Source organism: Symphodus melops, assembly GCF_947650265.1.
Source record: "Symphodus melops genome assembly, chromosome: 4".
Classification (NCBI taxonomy): domain Eukaryota; kingdom Metazoa; phylum Chordata; class Actinopteri; order Labriformes; family Labridae; genus Symphodus; species Symphodus melops.
In genome coordinates, this window is record NC_136694.1 from 28,865,473 (window position 1) to 28,886,910 (window position 21,438).

General features: G+C 41.9%; 1 protein-coding gene across 1 annotated transcript; it reads right to left on the reverse strand.

The window, feature by feature from the left end:
* Window positions 1-6,414: 6,414 nt before the first annotated feature.
* ccdc71 (coiled-coil domain containing 71) lies at window positions 6,415-16,536 on the reverse strand. The gene is made up of 2 exons (XM_079341688.1): window positions 16,399-16,536; window positions 6,415-8,283 (listed from the first exon to the last, which is right to left on the reverse strand). Exon 2 carries the CDS (start codon window positions 8,271-8,273, stop codon window positions 7,197-7,199), a length of 1,077 nt encoding a protein of 358 aa, XP_079197814.1. The 5' UTR covers window positions 8,274-8,283; window positions 16,399-16,536; the 3' UTR covers window positions 6,415-7,196.
* Window positions 16,537-21,438: the final 4,902 nt, after the last annotated feature.

The following is a 21,438-nucleotide window of genomic DNA, read 5'->3' on the forward strand; positions in this document are numbered from 1 at the left end:
CCATCCATAATTTATCCATCCATCCATTTATCCATCCATCCATCCATCCATCATTTATCCATCCATCCATTTATCCATCCATCATTTATCCATCCATCATTTATCCATCCATCTATCCATCCATCCATCCATCCATCCATCCATCCATCATTTATCCATCCATCCATCCATCCATCCATCATCTATCCATCCATCCATCCATCCATCCATTTATCCATCCATTTATCCATCCATCCATCATTTATCCATCCATCCATCCATTTATCCATCCATTTATCCATCCATCCATTTATCCATCCATCCATTTATCCATCCATCCATCCATAATTTATCCATCCATCATTTATCAATCCATCCATCCATCTCAAAAATGGCCGCAGATAACGATCAGGACGTTCATGGCCGGCCTGACTCAAATGGAAATGCTCTGTTCTCTCCCGTTGCAGAAAGTGTCCAGCTGAAGGCTAAATATTAAAGACACCACAAATTGAAGACTGATGAAGACTCATTGATTAAAAACGGATGTTCTCCCTGCGTTTGGAGGAAGAATTATCTGACGGAGAGAGAAAAAAAAAGATATGAAAATAGTCAAAACATTTGATTTTTTTGGTTGCAAAGTTTTCATCTACAGAAGTAAATCATTATTTGTAAAGGACCAGATGGGTGCAGATGGGATAATATGCAGGATGAATTTCTCCTTTGTATTCCTCCCCTTCCTGTTGACCACACTTCCTCCCAGCTGAAGGCTGAAGGTCAGGGAGTAGATCGTACATGAATGAGGTGGTTGTTTAAATCACTAACATACAATGCAGGTAATCAAACGTGACTATAAATCTTTATTTTTAGATCTGATGAGGTGACAGTTTTCAGGCTCAATGTTTTTTTTTCTTTTCTTTCATAAAACTGAAAAACGATGTTGAAAAAAACATCACAGTCGTGACTCTTTTTAAAGTCTGTTCATCGTCAGATCAGCTGTTCAGTCCCTTCACTGCTAAAACTGATTTGACCACATTTTATCCACAAAAAAAAAAAAAAAAAAAAACACCACAGAAATGAGTCTCCAGTTTTACTCTGATCACCTTCGATGGTTTTGAGTCAGTCCGTCTCCTCCACTCCTGTTCTTCCTCAAGGCTGTCTAAACAGAAGAAACCTGTTCTGTTTACACACTCAGCACACAAGTTTTCTTTCAAATCAGCCATGTTTTTTTATGGGTTTTTTTTTTTTTTTACAAGAGCTGGAGACTTTTAACCTCAACTTGCTCTTCTCAGCTCTTTGGTTCATTTTCTGCAGAAACAGATTGATGTTTATTCCTGTCTCAAACTGAAAAATCTCAAACGCTTCCTCTGTAGACTTCTTTAAATAGCTCTCCCTCTCTCTCTCCTTCTGACAGTCAACACACAAAGACGAGCCTGACCCCCATGGCTGTCAGTCAGTTTATTGGTTTTAGAGTTCACACAGGGCACACGAAGCGGCGCGCTCAAACAGTTTGGCCACACTGAGATCAAGAATATCTGTGACGACGTAACCTTTCCAAAATGGAGAGCGAGCAGCTGTGGAGGTTTCTGCTCCGACCGTTTTCCCTGCCTGCTGAGCTCCCTTCCCCCAACACACAAAGGGCTGAGCGGCAGCGCAGGCTACAGAGCGTGGCAGCTTGGAAATGGCGACGCCGTGAAGGGAGAAGGGGGTGGGGGGGGGGCAGTCTAGACCAGAGACCAGGACCTGCTGCAGGCTGGCTGGCTGTTTGCCGCCACTGAAGCCATTAATTCAAACTGCTGCCGTGATTCCACTTCCTACTTCACACGCACATTTTGAAATGATAACACGCACTGCTAACATTGAAGTCGTTGCAGCGGTTAACATAAGACCTACACCTGATTGGGCACAGTTCCAACACTGACACAAACAATGAGGCGTGTTTGAGGTGAAGTATATTTGTGCGCCATTTAGGGTCCTGGGATCTGTTACGGTACCATTTAGAAATAACGCCATTCAGTAACGCCATTTCTAGTTCTTCTGTTTGGAGATTTCACGCGTTGGTTTGTGGCCAAGAAACCAAAACAACCTGTTTTATTCTTGGATGTAATTTTCTAATGTGAACTCAGGGGAGACTAAGGACAATCAGGTCGGGTAAAGACGAGGTCAGAGCGTGCTGATGGAGGTCGACTCTTAAAGTTGGACGAGTACGAAGCTCTTCTCATCAACGTGACCGCTCTGTGATCGTCTTTGTCCTACAAAGGATCCAACATGGCCGTTATTCAAATGTAATGTTGGGAGGTTTGGTCACCTGATTTGGACGTTTAAGTTCCTGTTGCGACTGTTGAGAGATCTTAACATGATTGTCATGGATTGGCTTTAAGGATGTTAATTTCACATCCTATTTGGACCGAAGCGTTGACTCTGGCTCAGATTTCAGGGGACACACGGGACAAGGCCGCCTCTGTTTGTTTCCCTGCGTGTGGAAAAAAATCCAGCATTTCTTTCACCGGTTAATAATCAGGCTGAAATGCAAAATGGATTGTGCAAAAGAAAGTGAGTTCAGTTCCTGTGGAGTCACGGCAGCTTTGAAAATGTTCGGTCAACAGTGATGAGAAGGATCAAAAAAAAAAAAAACGATGCTTTCTAATGTCTTTGGTGTCACACCTCAGGTGATTCGCTGTAAATGATTTGGTGTTACACCTCGGGGAATTAATTAAACGTAAGCCGAGGAGCCTCACCAGATAGCAACGAGTCACCACAGATCAGTAATGAGATCCATCTGTTGCTGAAATGTGTGACGGCTACAATCCTCTTTTACTCTCAGGGCACTCTCACCGTCCTGTATCCAAGCACGCTTCACCCCGAATGTCCGGTTCGTTTGAGCGCTCAGGTCCGTGTCCAGGCACGATGCACTTCCCCAGAAACGCTTGCAAGCGGTGTCCAGTTCATGCACGAGCATATGCATGGGTACAACACGTCGACAGCTTCCATTATCAAGAGATCCTTACATGTGTTTTATAACGTCATGTACAAGAGGTCACCGTGCTCAGACCTGGAGTGGAGTGAGTTCAGTGAGTGTTGCTTCCCCCACCTGGTTGATGGGAGCCATGTTGTTAGTAACCTGACCTTCCCGTTGAGAGACGACCTTGCCTTTCATGATTTTTCAAACAAAACTTGTGCACAGCAAAGATGGAAAAAGAATATAAAATGGTCACATTTGCACGAGAAAGAATATTCAAGAGTCAACACATTGAAGATGTCAGTTAACAAAATCGATTACAAATCTTTAATTTGCTCATCCACACCGACATGCTGCACCTCAGGGGAGAGGCGTTCACTCTGTGTAATGTACTTTTTGATCCACAAAATAATCTAAAAGCTACTAACTGAGATCTCACCAAAACCACCAGCAGCACCAGTCCAGCATAAGGGAGTGAACTTGTAAAACTGGGATGGGCTTTTGTTTGACGTTCTACGGTGAACCAATTTAATTTGAGTCATCGTTACAGATGGAGGCAGAAAAACTCACAATCTGAAGATGGTCATTCTTCTGTTCGCTTCGTGGACGCAGAGCAGGTGAATCATCCAGCACAGCTGCTGTGAAGACATTGTAAATAAATCACCATTAATCAATTCAGCTAGCTGTTCCATCAGCTGTTTGCTTATCAAAACAAACATATATCTACTTATCATTTCATAAATGTTATTAAGCTCTCTTTTCGTTTTTTTTGGCTGTTTATTTTGGCCGCGCAAAAGTTTGGCGTTTTCCATTTCCGCACCAACATGGCGGCGCCACTAAATAACCAGAAGTGGACACGACCGGGAGTGAAACAATACACATACACGTTACTCTTTGTAAACAGACTGCGCATCGTAACACATGACTGTTGATTCATAATAGTGACTTTTTTTTGTTCGATGAGCCGTTCTGACGTCCGTTAAGGCGTGATGTGTTGACAAACGTTTGTTGCCATAGCAGCAGGGAGGCTAACCATTGACCCTTTGAAAAACTGAGTTTCTTTACTTGTGTGCTAAATTTATGGAGGCTGTATTTTGTGTTTGGTTCTATCTCGATGTGTAAAAGCACTTACCATCCAACCAGACTCAGTGCACTGGAAAAGTGGGAGACCACGCCGTTTTCAAGTCGTTAAAACGACCAAAATCAAAGCTAACAAAGCTAGTTGTTTTTAGCAATACAGAGAGCAAGATAAGAAGCCTACCTGGGGGGGGGGACCTGTAAGAAATATTTAACAAATGTCGTTGTTCTGGAAAAATTATAAATAAAGTTGTAAAAAAAAAAAAAAAAAAAAAAAGATAAGAAGCCTACCTGCCTACCTGAAGGCAACCTGAACGGGGGAGACGACCACGGATACATGAAGTTGTCACAACAGGAAGTGTCTGTTGTGTTTGGCCGTCAGTGATGTTCACATCGATGATCCAAATTAAAAAACAAACAAACTTCATAACACATCGGTGGTCACTGCACGTTCTTACCTCAGAGACGTCATAGAACCCTTCATCATCATCATCATCATCATCATCATCATCATCCCCCAATTCCGCCAGCACACCCCCAACTTCCTGTTCATGGATGATAATGCCAGAATTGTCACAGCTCGACTTCAGGAAGTCGGAGTGCCTCGTATGGCCCCAGACCTGAACCCCATGGGTCACGTCTGGGACCAGCTGGAGCAGTGACTGGACTCTCGTACCCCACCACCCCCACACATGACCCGGGCAGAACTGCGTGTAGCACTTGTGGAGAAGGGGAACGCGTTGCCTCAGAGCAACATCATGAAGCTTGAGCGGGACATGAGACGTCGCTGTCACCGCGGCACATGGTGGAAACACCCGCGACGGACTTTGTCCAGTTTGGTTATTTGGGGCTATCGTTGTTATCGTCTAAATTGTTGGGGTAATCAATGATGCTTCTTCTCATTCATTAATAGTAATTCTGATCAATTCTGATTAATAAATTCTGATCAAATAGGATAATCACTCATGTAAATATCCCTAACTCATTGTGAGTAGTGTAGATGAGTCAATAACTAGTTAAACATTTGTTAAAGTAATGTTGCACAACTGTCTAAAAACCCTTCTTCCAAACACGTCGTCAGCTCACCCTGATATCTGTAAAAAACTTCAGGTTTGTTTGTTTAGATAGATAGATACTTTATTGATCCCGAGGGATATTCAAGTTTAAAGCGTTTTCCAACTTTGTCAAGATCTTAGGTCGTCACTTTCCCCGACTTTCTTTTAGTACGTCGGCGTCATCGTTCTCAAGCTTCCATATTGGTCGTGTTGTCATGGTGATTTTCCAATCAGAGGCATCTCATCACACTCTGTTTTTAATTTACGTTTCACTGAACATTCGTACCGTTTAAAAAAAAAAAAAAAAAACGATGTCGAGCGCAATTCAAAGACATGTTCAGTTTGTATTGGAGAAATAAATCTGAAACACATGATGAACATGTTGCTGCTGAGAGAGAGAGAGGAAGAAAAACAAACAATTCTTTTCATATTTTTTATTGAACAAAAGGGTTTTCAAAGATCATGTAGGAAATACAATTTTATACAAGTGTCGCACAGATAAGACTAACAGAAGGAAGATCTAGAAAAAAGGGGGGAATTGTCAACGGCCATGAAGATGACTGCGTACGGGAGATCAGACGAGAGACGGGGGGGGGGGGGGGGGGCTCTTCAGGAACATGACCTTCATGGAGAACAGCTGCGTGGGAACCTGCAAAGCCGACCGCCAAACACTGATGTGATCTCAGTTTAAACGGCAAACAAATAAGATGACACTGAATCCAAAAGAACAGATGTCCAGTTTAAACCTGCTCACTAACAGAATCCAACACATCCCAACGTGGAATCATCTGCCTGGAATATGTTGGATTTTTTTTCATAGTAACGCAACTAGTTGCAGTAGTAGTAATCTGTGTAATCTTACAGGCTTTCCCCGGAGATTTAAACCAAACTTGACGGTCTTGAGATCAGTAGAATAAAGAAAAGCTTTGTAATGCGGCTCTGACTTGATTTTCTAGAGCTGCTTTCAAGGTCAAATACAAACGTCAGCGCTTTGAACGTTGTCTTTAGTTAGAGGAATTTGATTTAACCCGTCAGAGTTATTTTTTTCGGGGGAATACGCAGGAGCTTTTCACAGAATGAAAATGGACGTAGGTGGTTCCTCAGTTCCTCAGGGCTGCAGGAAATAAATAATTTAAACCAAGAAAATAATTGTTTCTCATAATTGTACAACCTTTTTCCCTTAATAATCATTTAGAGAGGTTAAGTTTGTTCATGGTTCGTCATCGTAAGACATGAAAACTTCCCAACAGTCGACTCAGTTTTTGTCTTTTGTGGAAGGATTAACCAAACCGAAAAAAGGAACACTTTGTGAAGGACTGTCGCTCAAACAAATCTCACAGACGTCGATCGATCTCAAAGCACGCTCGCTCGCGGGTCGGATTCTCTGCTGATCTCGCTGCGAGAGCCGCCTCCCGATTTCCAGTGAAAACACGACGAGAAAAAAAAACAGGAAGACAAAATAAACACCTTCTCTCTTCTTGCCTCGTTTTGTTGGGTTCATTAGGTTTTGGTTTTTTTTTGGAACCAACCAACCACCATGTCTGCTCACCTGAAGACGGTGGAAACCCGCCCTCTTGGTCCACCAGTTCATCCGAGTGCCTAACAGGAATCCCGAAGGCCCGATTCTTCTCCGCAGTGCAGAGTGACTACGACTGTTTCAGGCGAGACGAGTAAGAAATACTTTTAACGAAATGGTGCTACGCTTCAAACGACTCATAAATACTCTTCAAAACAAACTCTTGGCCACTCTCGGATCCTCGGGCGAGGGCACGAAGTCGATCGGATTTAACAGTCACAGTGGATGCTACCTCCCAAAATTCATCTGCAACGCAAGCTAGCAGCAAGACAAGTCAAAGCAGAATGATGGTTGGTTGAGCTCCAATGATAATGCACCAACGTTCGGCCGAGTGTCGTTTCCCAGCCTGCTGGGAAAAGCTTCACCTCGCTTTAAATGCCGTTTGAACCCCAAGAAGTAAAGAACCAGACCTTCTACAGACGGATTCTAACTTCATCATCTCCAACAATGTGAAGAGATCACAAACCCATGAAACCCGTGTCAGGTCGGGGCTAACGGGTGAAAAACACTAACATCTGCTAGAGGAAACGATGGGTGTTTGGGGGAGGAATTGTCACTTATTCTGGTATCTGAAGTCTCTTATCAGATGCTGGAGGGGTTGAATCTGAATCACTGGAGACAGGTTGACCTGTAGAATCTTCTGTGCTTTTCTGCAGGCGTCTGCTACAGAGCGAGAGCCGTCCACCTTTATCACTCTCCATCGAAAACTTTTCTTGTCTTTCCAGCCATTTCTCTGCCTGGTAGGATAGTTCAGTTCTTTGGGGCTCCGGGCTTCCTTATGGAGGCCGTTGCTCCTCCAACCATTACTGGCTAGCCCCGTGTGAGTCTCAGGGAATGCCCTGCCATTCGTGTAAAAGACAGGCGCAGAGTCACCTATAAGCGCCCCGTCCAATCGAATGGGACAGGACAGGCTCTTCTGGCTGAACAAGGCCACAGCTTTGGTGGGCGCCCCACCACCGTTCTGAGAAGGCTGCGAAGGTATTCCTGAAAGTGTTGGAGGGTGCTGTTGCTGTGAAAACGCAACAGAGGTCACCTCGGAGGAGGAGTTCCAGGAAGTGTGGATCTGGAGTCTGGCCGTATGGAAGCCAGACGAGCCTTCAATGTTGGTAAGTCTGAGACACGGCTGAACATGAAGGGCCTGCAATGTCTCTACAGTCCGACTTGGAATCCTGCAGCAGGGAATGCCTCGATTGGCTGTCAGCAGCTCTGGAGGGGGGATCCCATGTATTCTGGGGTTGCTCCTTCCAGAGATGTTCCAGGATGGGTGCACGTCCCTCTTCTTAGGTAAGGGCCTCTTTGCCCTCCTCTTGGCGGTGGGCCTTACGTTCCTGCTGGGCGGTTTCAGTTTGTCTATAGTCAGGGGTTGGTTGGTGCAGGAGCGGTAGCGGTACACGTCCTTACTTCGCAGCACGGTCGGCCTGTGGCCCTCTTCTCTCAGCTCCTGCAGGAAGGTGACCAGCTCCTCGCTGCTCGAGAGGTCCCGGGACATCGGGCTGAGGATCTTCAGAGCATCCAGGAGGACGTTCGGGCCTGCTGATGAGATCCGGGCCCAGGAGTGAACCGTCCGCCGCTCTTCATTGGCAAAAGCCAATGGACGGCCAACCACGGGACCTCGCGCCGCGTCAGCCATGTTGTATATCCTGCCAGGAAAATACAGAATAGACGGGTTCACAAGAGAGCTCTTCAAAAAAAATGTACCAATGTAGTGATAATTTCACCATCTTGATCTTTTTATGAAACAAAGCCTTGAAGTTGGGCCTTTTAGATAGAGGTGGAAAAAAAATGGATTCTTATCTTCAAAGGTTTCAAAATCGATTCATAACTTTCAAGAATCATTTTTAGCTCTTTAGCCAAATAAAGCAACACGAAATTCAGCCAATCTCACAGGTGACTGAAGTAAGTCTTAGTGTGTACTAATTCATAAATAGACCTTTACTCCATGTATCGATGGATCCAGAATAGTTTGGAGGCGAAAAGTAATTCTGACCCCAAGAATGGAAAAATCAAATTAGACCAAGAGACACCCAAAACATTCCCAACCTTACTTTTGGAATTCCAAAACCACCATGTTGACTCATCAATTCAAAAGGAAGACATACAAGAAAACCATTTGTTAATTCCTCCTGCTTATTGACGGCTTAGAGACGACATCATATTTGACTTTTGGTAAAAGAATCTCAGCTTCATACACACTATGTTTGAGTGGATTATGGCTGGTCTGAGAATAACACAAGGGATAATGATTTTTTTTTTACAAGTGCATTTTTCAGTTCTACCCAAACAATTCAGTTTCATGCTGACTGGACTTTCATGTCTTTGTTTTAGCATTGCATTCAAAACATGACACTTCTCAGACATCTTCTTGTACCATCTCTGTACTGTAATAAAACACTTTGACACAAGGGCTCACTCCCAGATGTTACTGAAAATGTTCAAACGGATGTACAATTTTGACAATAACGTGAACTGAGCTGTGAGCACACGAGCTGGAGATTTTTTAATAGGTACATTAATGCTCTGGGGAGAAGCTTGTTAACTGTCAGCAGACGTGTAATCGAACATCACATCAACACACAGAGACAGTAACGCTGCACATCTGCTGGAAGAAACGACCCCAGCTGGCTCGTTACTCTCAGCCTACACGGTGGAGCCGTGACCGACTTTTAATTCAGCATTAGTTCGACACCTCTATGCCCTCGTCTTAACGAGCTTTATTAGCCACCATGGCAACCAGGACCTTTTGGGGCGAACTCTTCCAGACAACCTTTTCTAACAGGAATAAAAGCTTAATCATTTGACCCGCTAGCTCAAGGTGCCTTGGCGTTTCAAAACTGCAAACATTTCCATTTATTTTCCTTTGAAGGACCAAAAACAAACGGTAAGTTGTTGTATAGATACCCTCAAACATCGGAGTGCCTTCAGACTCAATGATTATAATTAAAAAATGAATTTATGTCAAAGCATGAAATATTTTTTGTTTATAATAAACCAGTTTTTTTTTTTTTACAAACATCTGTATTTGCCTTTTTGTTCTCAGACATAGGGAGAGTGAGTAAGGAAGGGTCCGCAGATTAAAGTTGGACTACAGCTTCTGTACGTGTGGCGCGACTTAACCGCTAGGCCATCTGCAGCCCACAATATTGGGACTTGGAAAGACCATTTTAGAAGTTAAGCCCAAAGTAGGCTCGCACTCAAGAACATCTTTGGGCCCGAGTTCCTTACAATAAAAGTTTGAGGTTTATATGTCCTTGTCGTACTTTTATTGTGAAATCAGGAAATGGGGTGTATTTTAGCTTGAACCACTTAACACAACGCAGAAGTCTCGATTACAAACACGAGGAACAGATTGAGTTCAAAGCTACAAAGTACTGAGGATGGACATGGGGCGATTGTCAAGCTTTAACCCGTATTACTGTGTAAGGACACTTAATATCATTATTGCTTTTCCATGATCACTTCAAGTGTATTCATCCCTAATTTGACTTAGTCCAAGCTACCCTCCAACTTCTACCAATTGAGTGGTGAAAAATTTAAAACCTCCTGGTTTAATCCCCAGGTTGTCATCAGTTAACCGAGCAAAGATTCAAATACACAACATCACATGACTTGTCTGAGACCATTCAGCAGTCACGGGATAAACAGCACAACTCCTCCCACTCACAAGAGATGAATTCTCCTGATAATATCCAGCTGTGCTCTCACGTCAGCCCACTCAGACTTGAGGTCTAACAGGAGAAACTCCAGCTGAAGTCAGAGTGAGAAGCGTGTCTGTGTTCACACATGCAAATATTCAGTCTTTCAGGAGTTTTATATATAAGTGTGAACGTCCTGATAGTCACAACTTGTTTTCCTTTTCAGCTCAGTCTGCACTTCTTCAAACATAAACGTATAACTTACATATGTTTAGAACCAGGTCACCAGTTCATACCTGTTGGGTTACATTCTTAGGGAGAGGACGAGTCATTATAGAACATTTCCAGGGGAGTTTTCTTTTTGAGGATCGATTTGGCCGATACAATTTAACTAAATTCAACTCAACTTTTTCTATTGCGCTCCCTCTGAGGAGAATCAACATTTATTGGTTGCAGACTTTAACAAACTACTGAATAAAGGAGCCAAGATTAATTTGGTGGATGCTAGTAAAAACTAATTTGTTTAGATCTTTATTATCCACCACAGGGGGGAAATTTGTCTTAGGTATCATTTTGCTGTTTATTAGTTATCACCATCAGGTAAGGGGGGGGGGGGGGGGGGGGGTGTTAGGGTCTCGCCCTAAATAAATTGAGCTCCAAAGATTTCTTTTACTATATTCTGATACATTTTTATGAATACATTTTTATGAATACATTTGCAAATCTTTGCACAGAGAAACTTTGCACACAGATTAAGATTACATTCCCACAGATTGCAAATCTGATTTTTGCACACTGGGTATATTTACAAACTGCTTTTTTTTTTTTCTTAACTCTTTCTTAAGTCTTTCTGTGAAACACAACAAGACTCTCGTTTTGAAAAGAACATGACGGCTACTTTAAGAGTCAATTTAGTCAAAATCTGGATTTCTTCATAAAAGCTGTCAGCGTCGTGTACCTGCATGCTTGTACATGAAGTGTACCGTGCCCAAGCACACCTCTCCGAAGTCAGAGAGGGGTGCCAGAGCCAAGGAAGTGTACCACGCCTGAGCACGGGACGAAGTGGTCACGCTGGCCAAACAAACTGGACTTTATGGTTGAAGCGTGCTTGGGCACAGGACAGATTGCCAGTGTGGCCGCGCCCTAACAAACTTCCAATGATTCACCAAGACTGCATGCACTTAAAGGGCCTTTACTCCCTTGGCAGGCAGTGATGTGGGGATGAACTGAGGGGGGGATGGGCAGGGCGGTAAAGATGAAGGTGTGTCAGTGGGGGGTGAGGCGGTTCTGATTAACGGCTGCATGATAATCCAGAAGGGTAGTTTTTTAACTAGTAGTCGGCATCATCAACAAGGACTCACATGATTTACGCCTAATTACATCTGGCTTACACTCTTACCAAATAAAGGTACAGTTGGCTGTGGAAACACAAGTAAATCCCCGTTTCCACACAGTGATCCGGTCTGGATCAGTACAGTTTGCTATGGTTTGGTTCGGTAAAGCCTGATCCCATTTGGGTTTCCACAACCAACCGTGCCATATTTGGCTGACAGAGTGTAAGCCAGATGCCAAGAGCCGCATCAGCTACGTAATAGCGTCACATGATAGCAGCCAATCGCTAACAGCCAACCGGCTAATAAATTGAAAACGTGACAAAGACACGTACAAAAACAACGATGGAAGACATCCAGCAGTTCATCTACTCTGTCGATGGCATGTGGAGCTTTATTACAAAAACTTAAATCAAGCTGTGTTTCAGAGAAGGCTGTGTGCGGTGAGAAGAAATGCAGACGAATAAACAATCGACCGTGTATTTAAACACGCCGGGGTTGTGTCACACAGGAACTGAGGGTTCTTTCGACCAATCAACAGACTGCGGTGTTAAGCTCCACCTTTAAGGGTCGGATTGATATTCTTGGGACCCCAACAGAAGGGTCCCAAAAAGTAGGACGTTACCGGTCAGTATTTTATTTATCTTTCCCAGCTTTAGTCTATGGAAACACCACAGACGTACCGAGACAAACCGAACAGAACCGCTTAGTGGAAACAGGCCTTAAGTTCAAGGTCTACCATACCGAATTGTACTGGACGGGGCTTTAGACATTATCTAAACAGTCTCTTTATTGTGATCTTGTATTGGATGTTCAATTACACCAAGTAGGCTCAGAATGAGAAATCACAACTTTGTTGAAAGTATATCTTGTTGGTAAACAACAAAGCTAACTCTAATCCGAAAAGAACAAGCATCGCTACTTGAAATCGTAACTCATTTCTCAGAGGTAACTTACTTTGAAGGACCCAGGATTTGTAGCCTATGCAAAGCAGTCGGTACAATTTGAAGACAGATCGTCTGATCTACGGAAGAATCCCAGTTTGTGTACCAGCTGTCCTCGACCTTGGTTTTTAAGTTACACCACGTCACTTATCAACCTGCACTGGAACTAGCTAACATAAACTGATGTAGCTTCACCTACTGTCTTAAAGATAGTTTGTTGTTAATATTAGTACCGGAAGCTATTAGATTGAAAAGAAAACAATTAAAGGAGGCATTTATAACGTAATACTCCATTTTGTCTGGTATTTTGCTTGAACTGGCACACTGAGATAGTATTAGACTGGCTACACACTAAACGAGAGTGTTAAATTACACAGCACTTCTTCACACATTATACAGCAATAATATGTATTCAGTTTGTTTGTGTAAAATATATCTAATCTGTGAAATATAGATTACGGTATTTTCATCAGCAGCTGTCTGACGTTCTAAAGCAAGCAACGACAGAAGCTGAGATAAACTGGCTACTACCAAAGAGCCACAACCAGCACTGTTTACCGTCACATTTTACTGTATGTTTTATATTTGAACTTGTTTATTTCCCGATCAGACACGGAGAAAAGAGGATGTGGATAGAGGACACGATCCGTAGGAAGCAAAATGAAAGGAATATCACACATTTGGAAAAGAGCGCCATTCTAAAACCTTGAAAGACTTTCTACCTGAGCGCACGTTCAACTTCTATCTATGGACATATTGTCATGTTGCTTTGACGTGCAACTATCACATAGTACGCTATAGCTAACACAACAAAGGTACTCCAGGACGCGTCAATCTTGTGTTTCTGTTCTGTTTCCCAATGAAAGGATAAGTACTCGATGAAAACATCAATGTCTTAACTAGTCTATGCCACCCAACGAAACTAGCATCGCCATCTTTAACAGACCTAAGCTCCAGGTATTGATAACGCAAATACTACCTACCCTAACACATGGCCCCTTCTGGTCCCATGACTGTACGCCAACTCTCCTCACTGCATCTGTTAAATATATGACTCTTGCTCTGTGACTTTCTATTTCCTGTTTCAAGTAATGTTGAAGGTGGACAAATTGATGAGCGGTGCGTTGTATTGAGGAACAGTCAATAAATGGCTTACAGTGAGGTGATAAAAACACTTTCTCTGGTGTTGTTGACAAGTCAACGCTCAACATTTCAAACACAGAAGTGGATTTTGCTGCGGTCGGTCGCAGGCAGTTAGGACAATTCAATAGCTAACAATAGATTGTGATTGTGACGCTGACGATCAGCTGACTGCTGTTGGGACAGACTTCTAGTCACAAAGAGGTTTTGACAAACTCACAACAAGCTAGCCTGTCAACATCAATCAGTTACCTTAAAAGCTGATAGTTAGATCAAATAAATATGTAAATAATGGGCTACTATCTATTCACAATCTTTGACTGTGTTCACAACCATATACTCACTCACATTCACACTCATTGTCATGTCACATTGTAGATAGATATAAAATCCTTGCATGCAATTTTGTGTATGTTAGAAAGATCAGTCTGAACTTTATGAATTATACAGGACCATAGTGGTCTTACTGAACTGTTTCACAATGCACTGCAGCTCCCAGAATAACCAATCCCACAGCTTGCTAGCCTGCTCGCGACTTAAAACCAAAGATTCCTGCTGAAATGCATTTTACATGTGGACAAAGAATACTGAAATGACTACGTAGTGGTATTAGTAATGAATGTTAGCATATTTTTGGTTTAAGTATTTCTGAATTTCCCTCGGGATCAATAAGGTATCTATCTATCTATCTATCTATCGTATGTTAACAGACCAAAGGACATGCTAGCGTGATGCTAGCTCATCGAACAGGGCTTAGATCATAAGTATTTTGCATGATCTGTATTTTAGTATGTTGCTAAAGTCAGGTTAGCATTCAATGTATGTATATATTTTGTGTATTTAGTAATTAGCAGTCCCTCCAGGAAGTCGTGATCGCAACAATTCACGCAAATTCAACCAATCCCTGTGATTTCTGGGCGACCTTGCAATTTTGTCCAATCACCACAACTTATCGGCAAATTTGAACTATCAAAATAATTTTCCCTGCGACTTTCCCCAATCGGAGTAGTTCCCTGCGAAAACAGCGAGCTATATGTCTCCAAAGTTTAGTGACTACAGACCAAACTCACTTCTTGTTTATATGCACTCAGGAGTATGTGCATGAAGCGTTTGTGCTCTGAAAAGAAAAGTCTCGATGGCAACAGTTTGTTGACAAAATGCCGCTGTGTAGCTGACACTGCTCCGTCACTTTTTTCTGCAAGTTTAATATTTGAGATCGTTTATTAACCCAGCCCACACGGAGCATAGGGGATCTGGGTACAAGATACGATCTGTAGGAAGATATAAAATACAGGGAATATCAGACATTTTGAAAACGGCACACGTGAAGTCAACAGTGCTAGAAGCAGCTAAAAACATTGCAAGATGCATTGCAATATTTTGGAAAAACTACCGCAAAATAAGGCATTTCAGGCCACAACAATCCTCCAAAAGTCTGTGAAATCCTGGAGCGACTGAATTAGTTTATAGTATGTGGTTTCAGAAACAAAAATCTAACCTTATGTTACAAGCTAACTACAACTTGGTCGGTTGATATTGATGTCTCCCAATAAGTTGTTTATTAACTAAATATTTACAGGAGCCCTGAAATACACAACTAGAGCCTGTAAGGAGGATTAGTGAGAGAGTTCCTGGCGTGATGACGTTTAATCTCCATGACAACTGCCGTTTTCAGTATGTGTAAAAACTTTAAAATTCACAAGTGGGGGTCTTAGCTAACGTAGTTTATTTCTTCTATCTCTATTCTTCTATCTTTGTGTTAACCACAGACCTTCAGGTGTCTAACCACAAACCCATTCAAAATCCACAATGACCTTTGCAGTGTAGGAGCCCATGGCGTTAAAATGCTAACTCACTTCCTGGTTTTAAGACTCCTTCCTGTGCCAGTCTATAGCTAACTAGCTAGCTATCTAGTCACAGGTTAGCGCTTTGAGGTCAGTCTGATACAACTAACTAGCTAGCAAGTTAGCTAACCACACACACAGAGTATTCACACAACTAAGAAGAACAAAGAAACCAGTAATTGTTGTTAAAATGCTAACTCACTTCCTGGTTTTAAGACTCATTTCTGTGCCAGTCTATAGCTAACTAGCTAACTAGCTAGCTAGTCACAGGTTACCGCTTTGAGGTCTGTCTGATACAACTAACTAGCTAGCAAGTTAGCTAACCACACACACACACACAGAGTATTCACCCAACTAAGAAAGAACAAAGAAACCAATAATTGTTGTTCCTCAAATTAGGAAAAATCATTGGGGAGGATAAGGAAAGGTCAAACCAACAAGCTCCTCCCCCTAAAAAAAAGTGCGCAAACCTACGTGGTATGAGCTCTCTAGCGCCCCCCCTCCACAAACACACCAATAACATTTGTTTTTTTTAAACACCCTTTAAACTGTACTCAAAAACACACCCATGTGCAAGCAGCCTGAAACGCTCATTCACAACTTTGAGTGATTTAATGTGTAATTTTTTCACACAGACTTGTGAAGTGCCAAACGACGAGCACAGGTCGTTAAACACTATCCCAGCAATCTTTCCTCTTGTCTGTCTGAGCGGCTCCTTCAGTTCACAGGCTCCTTCAGCCCCCTCTGGACCCCTCCGGCTCGCCATACATTATCAGACCTATTATCCGAGGAGTCGGTAGAGTCAGGGTCCAAAAACACGCCAAATGAAAGCACGTCCACGAAAATAAAAACCCACTAAATCACCTTTTAACGCTGCTGTTTCGGCATCCTCCGGTCGCTCCTCGGTAAAATGGCTGCAACAACAGCGGTGTGGATGACAGACCAGAGAGAAGGAGGCGGAGGCTGCCGGGGAGAGCGAGAGAGAGAGGGAGAGAGAGAGAGAAGGGGGCGGAGTCTCGAGGGGTGGGGGTGGGGAACACGTGACTAAAACATAACCTTTTCGTCGTAACTAATTTTTAAATTTTAAAACAATCACTAACGGTGGGGGGAGAGAGAGAAATGTAAGAAATAACCGACTTGAGAAAACACGCTCTATTAATAAGAGAGGAAAAATAGCACTTCCTGCCTCACCAGAGAAAGTGACGTCATTTCTGGGCGGGGCTTACGCTATTTTCGTGTCTATGGTTTTAAAGGGTTTAAAGTGGTTTAAACCCAATCACAAACAAGGCAAGGTGGTCTTGATGGTTTGGATTTTGAGCTGTTTTGAGACAGTTTTTTATTTTTTCAAATTAAATGAATCTCAGAATTTTCAAAGGACTTACATTGTAGGCTTATATCTAAATCGGTTCCTTGCAAATCTTTTTTTTAAAGGCAGGGTTGGTTTTTTTTGCTAAAGTTTTTAAATTGTAGTGGAAGGTCGTCACAGAAATGAAAAAAAAAATGAAAAAATTCATGTGCTCTGAAAGAGGAAGAAGAAAATCTGTCATCTGTAGCAGTTTGCAAGCCTGTAAAACTTTCACCAATGTCTTCCATGAGGTGCCAATTTGATGAACGATTCACGTCTCCCTGCTCGTTCTCCACTCCATGCACGCACAAGCCCACACTCAAAGCATGAGCTGAGGTTTGCTTCTGGTGCAGCGGTGCTCATGCATGTATGCCAGGGGTGTGGCTTTTGAGGGAGGGGATAGGTGAAGATGGAGCACTAAGGGAATGCTACTTTCAAAATCATTCTAGGTTTAAAAGAATTAGCAACCCTGCCTTTAGTCCTATTGGTATCATCATTTTTCTGTAATTTTGCCATTGATAAAATCAAGATAAAATTGGCTAGCTTTCCCAGCCAAGCCCTTTTAACCATGGTATCAGTCAGTAAGTCAATCTATCATTTGTGATTTTCCAATTCGCAACAAATGTTATCTCCAGATGCTTTACAAACGAGTTAGCAAGTCATGCAATCGACACATTAGAAATACCTTAAACTGTATGAAACATCGATAAGCAATTAAACGGCCAATTAAAAAAAAAAAGATACGATCATGAAGTCACGAAGAATGAATCCAATAAAAAAAAACCTCAATTATGGGGTCTTTTGTAGGCCACTTCCTTTTTCCGACTTCCCTTTGCTAAAACAGTCAAAGCTCAAATTTCGTACTTCCTGCAGTCTCAAACAAACAGAAACCTTTTTCTTTCCTTTTTTGCCGTTAAATTACAGTTTGACCTTGTAATGGGGTCAGTTATAGAGATAATTCTACAGAGACATTTCAATCAAATCTTCATTTATTTCATGATGAAAATTAATACAATATGTTTCTACCCTGTCTGGTAAGAAAAACAGATCTGATGTATCAAAGATGAGTATCGTACAGGGTCACTGAAGGAATGCTGAGATATTTGGAAAATAATAGCCAGATTGTTTTATGATTTATTTATTTTTTGCCCCAACTCTTTCCAATGGCCAGCAGGGGGCGACTTTAGTGCCTGATAAAAATCATCATTCTCAAATCGTCTACAACTGTGATTCGCAAAGTGGGTCCCAGGACCACGCCAAATAATTTATAAAAAATTGTAAAGTGGGCTGTATCATTGACAAGACGTATGTACAAACTGGGATCTTTTACACCAATAAAATTCTTTCAATTCTGCCCACTTCAGCTTTGTGCCAATAGATCAACTCTGATATGATTGCGACATGTCCTTTCATTATCCTCTCCAATGTTTTAAGGTATGTAAATACATGTTTGGAGACACACAAAACACTTACTTCCGTTAGACAACATTGAACATTTGTATTCAACTGCTTCTTAGTAAACACTGCTGTTTAATAAATGATTCAACTAGCCTTAAATAGCAGCACACATATTGGACATAGCTGTTTAAGCTTTGAAGTAAAACACACTGGAACTCGTCTAACATAGCCAAAGGGTTACTGATTGTGTTGTTTAACTCAAAATGTGGACAGATGTCCCTTCAGATGTTCACTGTTTGTTGTCTTCTCATGTGTGGATAAAACTGAAGCAGCGGAATTGAACAATCTGTTATAAGTCAAGTCAAAGTGTGTTTGATTAGCACATTTAAAAACCACTTCAGCTGACCAAAGTGCTTTACAGGCGGTGCATAAAAACACAATCAAACAGAATCAGAGAAGAATAAAAATATGATTAATAGAAGATTCATGTTAAGCTAACCTGGAAAACATCAGTGCTACATCATAACAGCATTTTAGCCTTAAAGTTCAGATCTTGACGTCAAAGGAAAATGACTTCCTGTTTGAATACGTTGATTGGCGTCATCTTCCATGAATTTACTGGTGTGTATTTGTCATGCTTCATCCTGGATGAAGTTGAACTAATACTGCAAAAAATATATCATATTTTTTTAGCTATGGCTTCTCTGTCAGGATCCATGACATGACACCAAATGAATAAGGGGCATGATGTGTGGATTTCAGTGTTCTGTAAACGGGGGGGGGGGGGGGTGTAACATGTGGTATACACATGATGCAGCTGTTTGGCGAGCTTTGAGTTTGTAAGTACAACCACTGATGTTTTCATACTTCTCCAGATCTGGATCAGTCCTGAACAGCACTTAAAAGGGTGCATTCATAACATTTATAATATAAAAGATGGACGCAGTCTCAGTGATGTCACGCACTGGTTTCTGAATCAATTAATCAATCAATTTGTACAGCGCCAATTCATAACAAGTGTTAGCTCGAGATGCTTTACAAAAGAGCACACAGGATATTATGCAGGAAGGAGTTCTCCTTTGTGTTCCTCGCATTCCTGTTGTCCACATTTCCTCGCCGTTGAGTTAGAGGTCGGAGCAGTCCGTGTCATGAAGGAGGACGCCGGTGGTTGTGCGGACGACACAGTCCAATGGTAGTGGCTGGGCGTCAGGTGGGAGTAGTACCAGATCGCTTTACTATCTGAAGAAGCGTTATAAAGCCAAATGTTGGCGGTCGCCATGTCAGATGCTATCTTAACCCACAATCAATCAATCAAACAATCAATCAATCAATCAATCATTTAATCAATCAATGAACCAATCAATCTATCATTTAATCAATCATTCATTCAATCAATCAACCAATCCATCTTTCATTCAGTCAATCGATCAATCAACCCCTTCAATCCTTTAATCAATCATTCAACCAATCAATCAACCAATCAATCAACCCATCATTCAATCAATCATTCAACCAATCAATCAATAACTAAATCGATCAACTAATCAATCAATCATTTAATCAATCAATTAACCAATCAATCTACCATTTAATCAATCATTCATTCAATCAATCAATCAATCATTCATTCAATCAATCAACCCCTTCAATCCTTTAATCAATCATTCAACCAATCAATCAACCCATCATTCAATCAATCAAACAACCAATCATTCATTCAATCAATCAACCCATCATTCAATCAATCAATCATTCAACCAATCAATCAATCAATAATTAAATCGACCAACCAATCAATCTACCATTTAATCAATCATTCATTCAATCAATCAACCAATCAACCCATCATTCAGTCAGTCAGTCAAACAACCAATCATTCATTCAATCAATCAATCAGTCAATCGATCAGTAAATCAATCATTCAATCAATCTAGAATCAGGTGAGAAGTAAAGCCTCCAGTGAAACAACATCATGTTCTTGTGGTCATCTTGGCCACGCCTCTAATTATGCAAATGAAGACGTTTTAATGAACGAGGCTGTAAACGTGTTTCTCTGCTGTAAAGTAACATGACGCACAGTGGACTCAAAGACTCCACCGGGGCGGAGAAACATCAGGCAGGTATTTATTCAGTCCGGTACGCAGAAAAGCCAATCAGCAAACAAATCCAGGGGAGCAGGCGAAGGGTCAAACAACTCACAAGGAAACAGCTCGGACAAGGTCACACGAAGAAAACAACACTGACAACATGAGGAAAGACACACAGGAGAGAAATACACAGAAAATAAGACGCAGGTGGATTCAATCAAGACAGCGCGGACACTCAAAGGCGGGAAACATGAGGAGCAGGATCGAGAAGACAAACTAAAACAGGAAGTGACCCTGCGTGGCTCAGTTGTCAGAGTTCATCGTCTTTCTTTCAACAGGAAGGATCTGTGGTTTGATCCCCAGCTCGAGGCCCCCCCGAGGGACTGCAGTTTTTTTTATGGGTGCATTTCTACACTGGCTTCACTTTTTTTATACACCAGAGATCACTGATTGAATCACATAGACTTAAAAAAAAAAAAAAAAAAAAAAAGTACTTGGTGGATTGACTAGCTGGGTGGTGAAATTCAAACAGAGCAGCAAAAACAAGCGTGACCTTGTTTTTCACACGAGCTGGGCTGAATATGCGGCACAGTCTGCCCTTGTTTACATTAATTTACATTAAATTAAACTAAAAACCAACAAAAGAGAGAGAGGTAGCAGAGGTTTGAGCTTTTAAAAAAAGATTTATTGGTTGGCCAATGGTATCTAAATCTGCATGTGTTCTCAGTAGATATGTAACGTTTGATGGAAATGGCAGCAGAGTATTTACCCTCTCAGTCGTCATCAGACGGACGTAGAATCTAAACTGATAGATAGATAGATAGATAGATAGATAGATACTTTATTGATCCCGAGGGAGTTTCAAGTCATGATTGCTTGTAATATTCATTTTCGGTTTTGGTTGACGACCAAACGAAGAAACAACGCTGATTTTCGAGCACTCGTCATTCATATAATTCAGACAGCTGCAGCATCGGTCTCATGAATCATTGAGAGCTTTTGAATGTGTTTATTCTCAGATTGCAGACTGTTGATTCTGCCCTCCATCGAACACAGCGTTGTGTGACAGCAGTG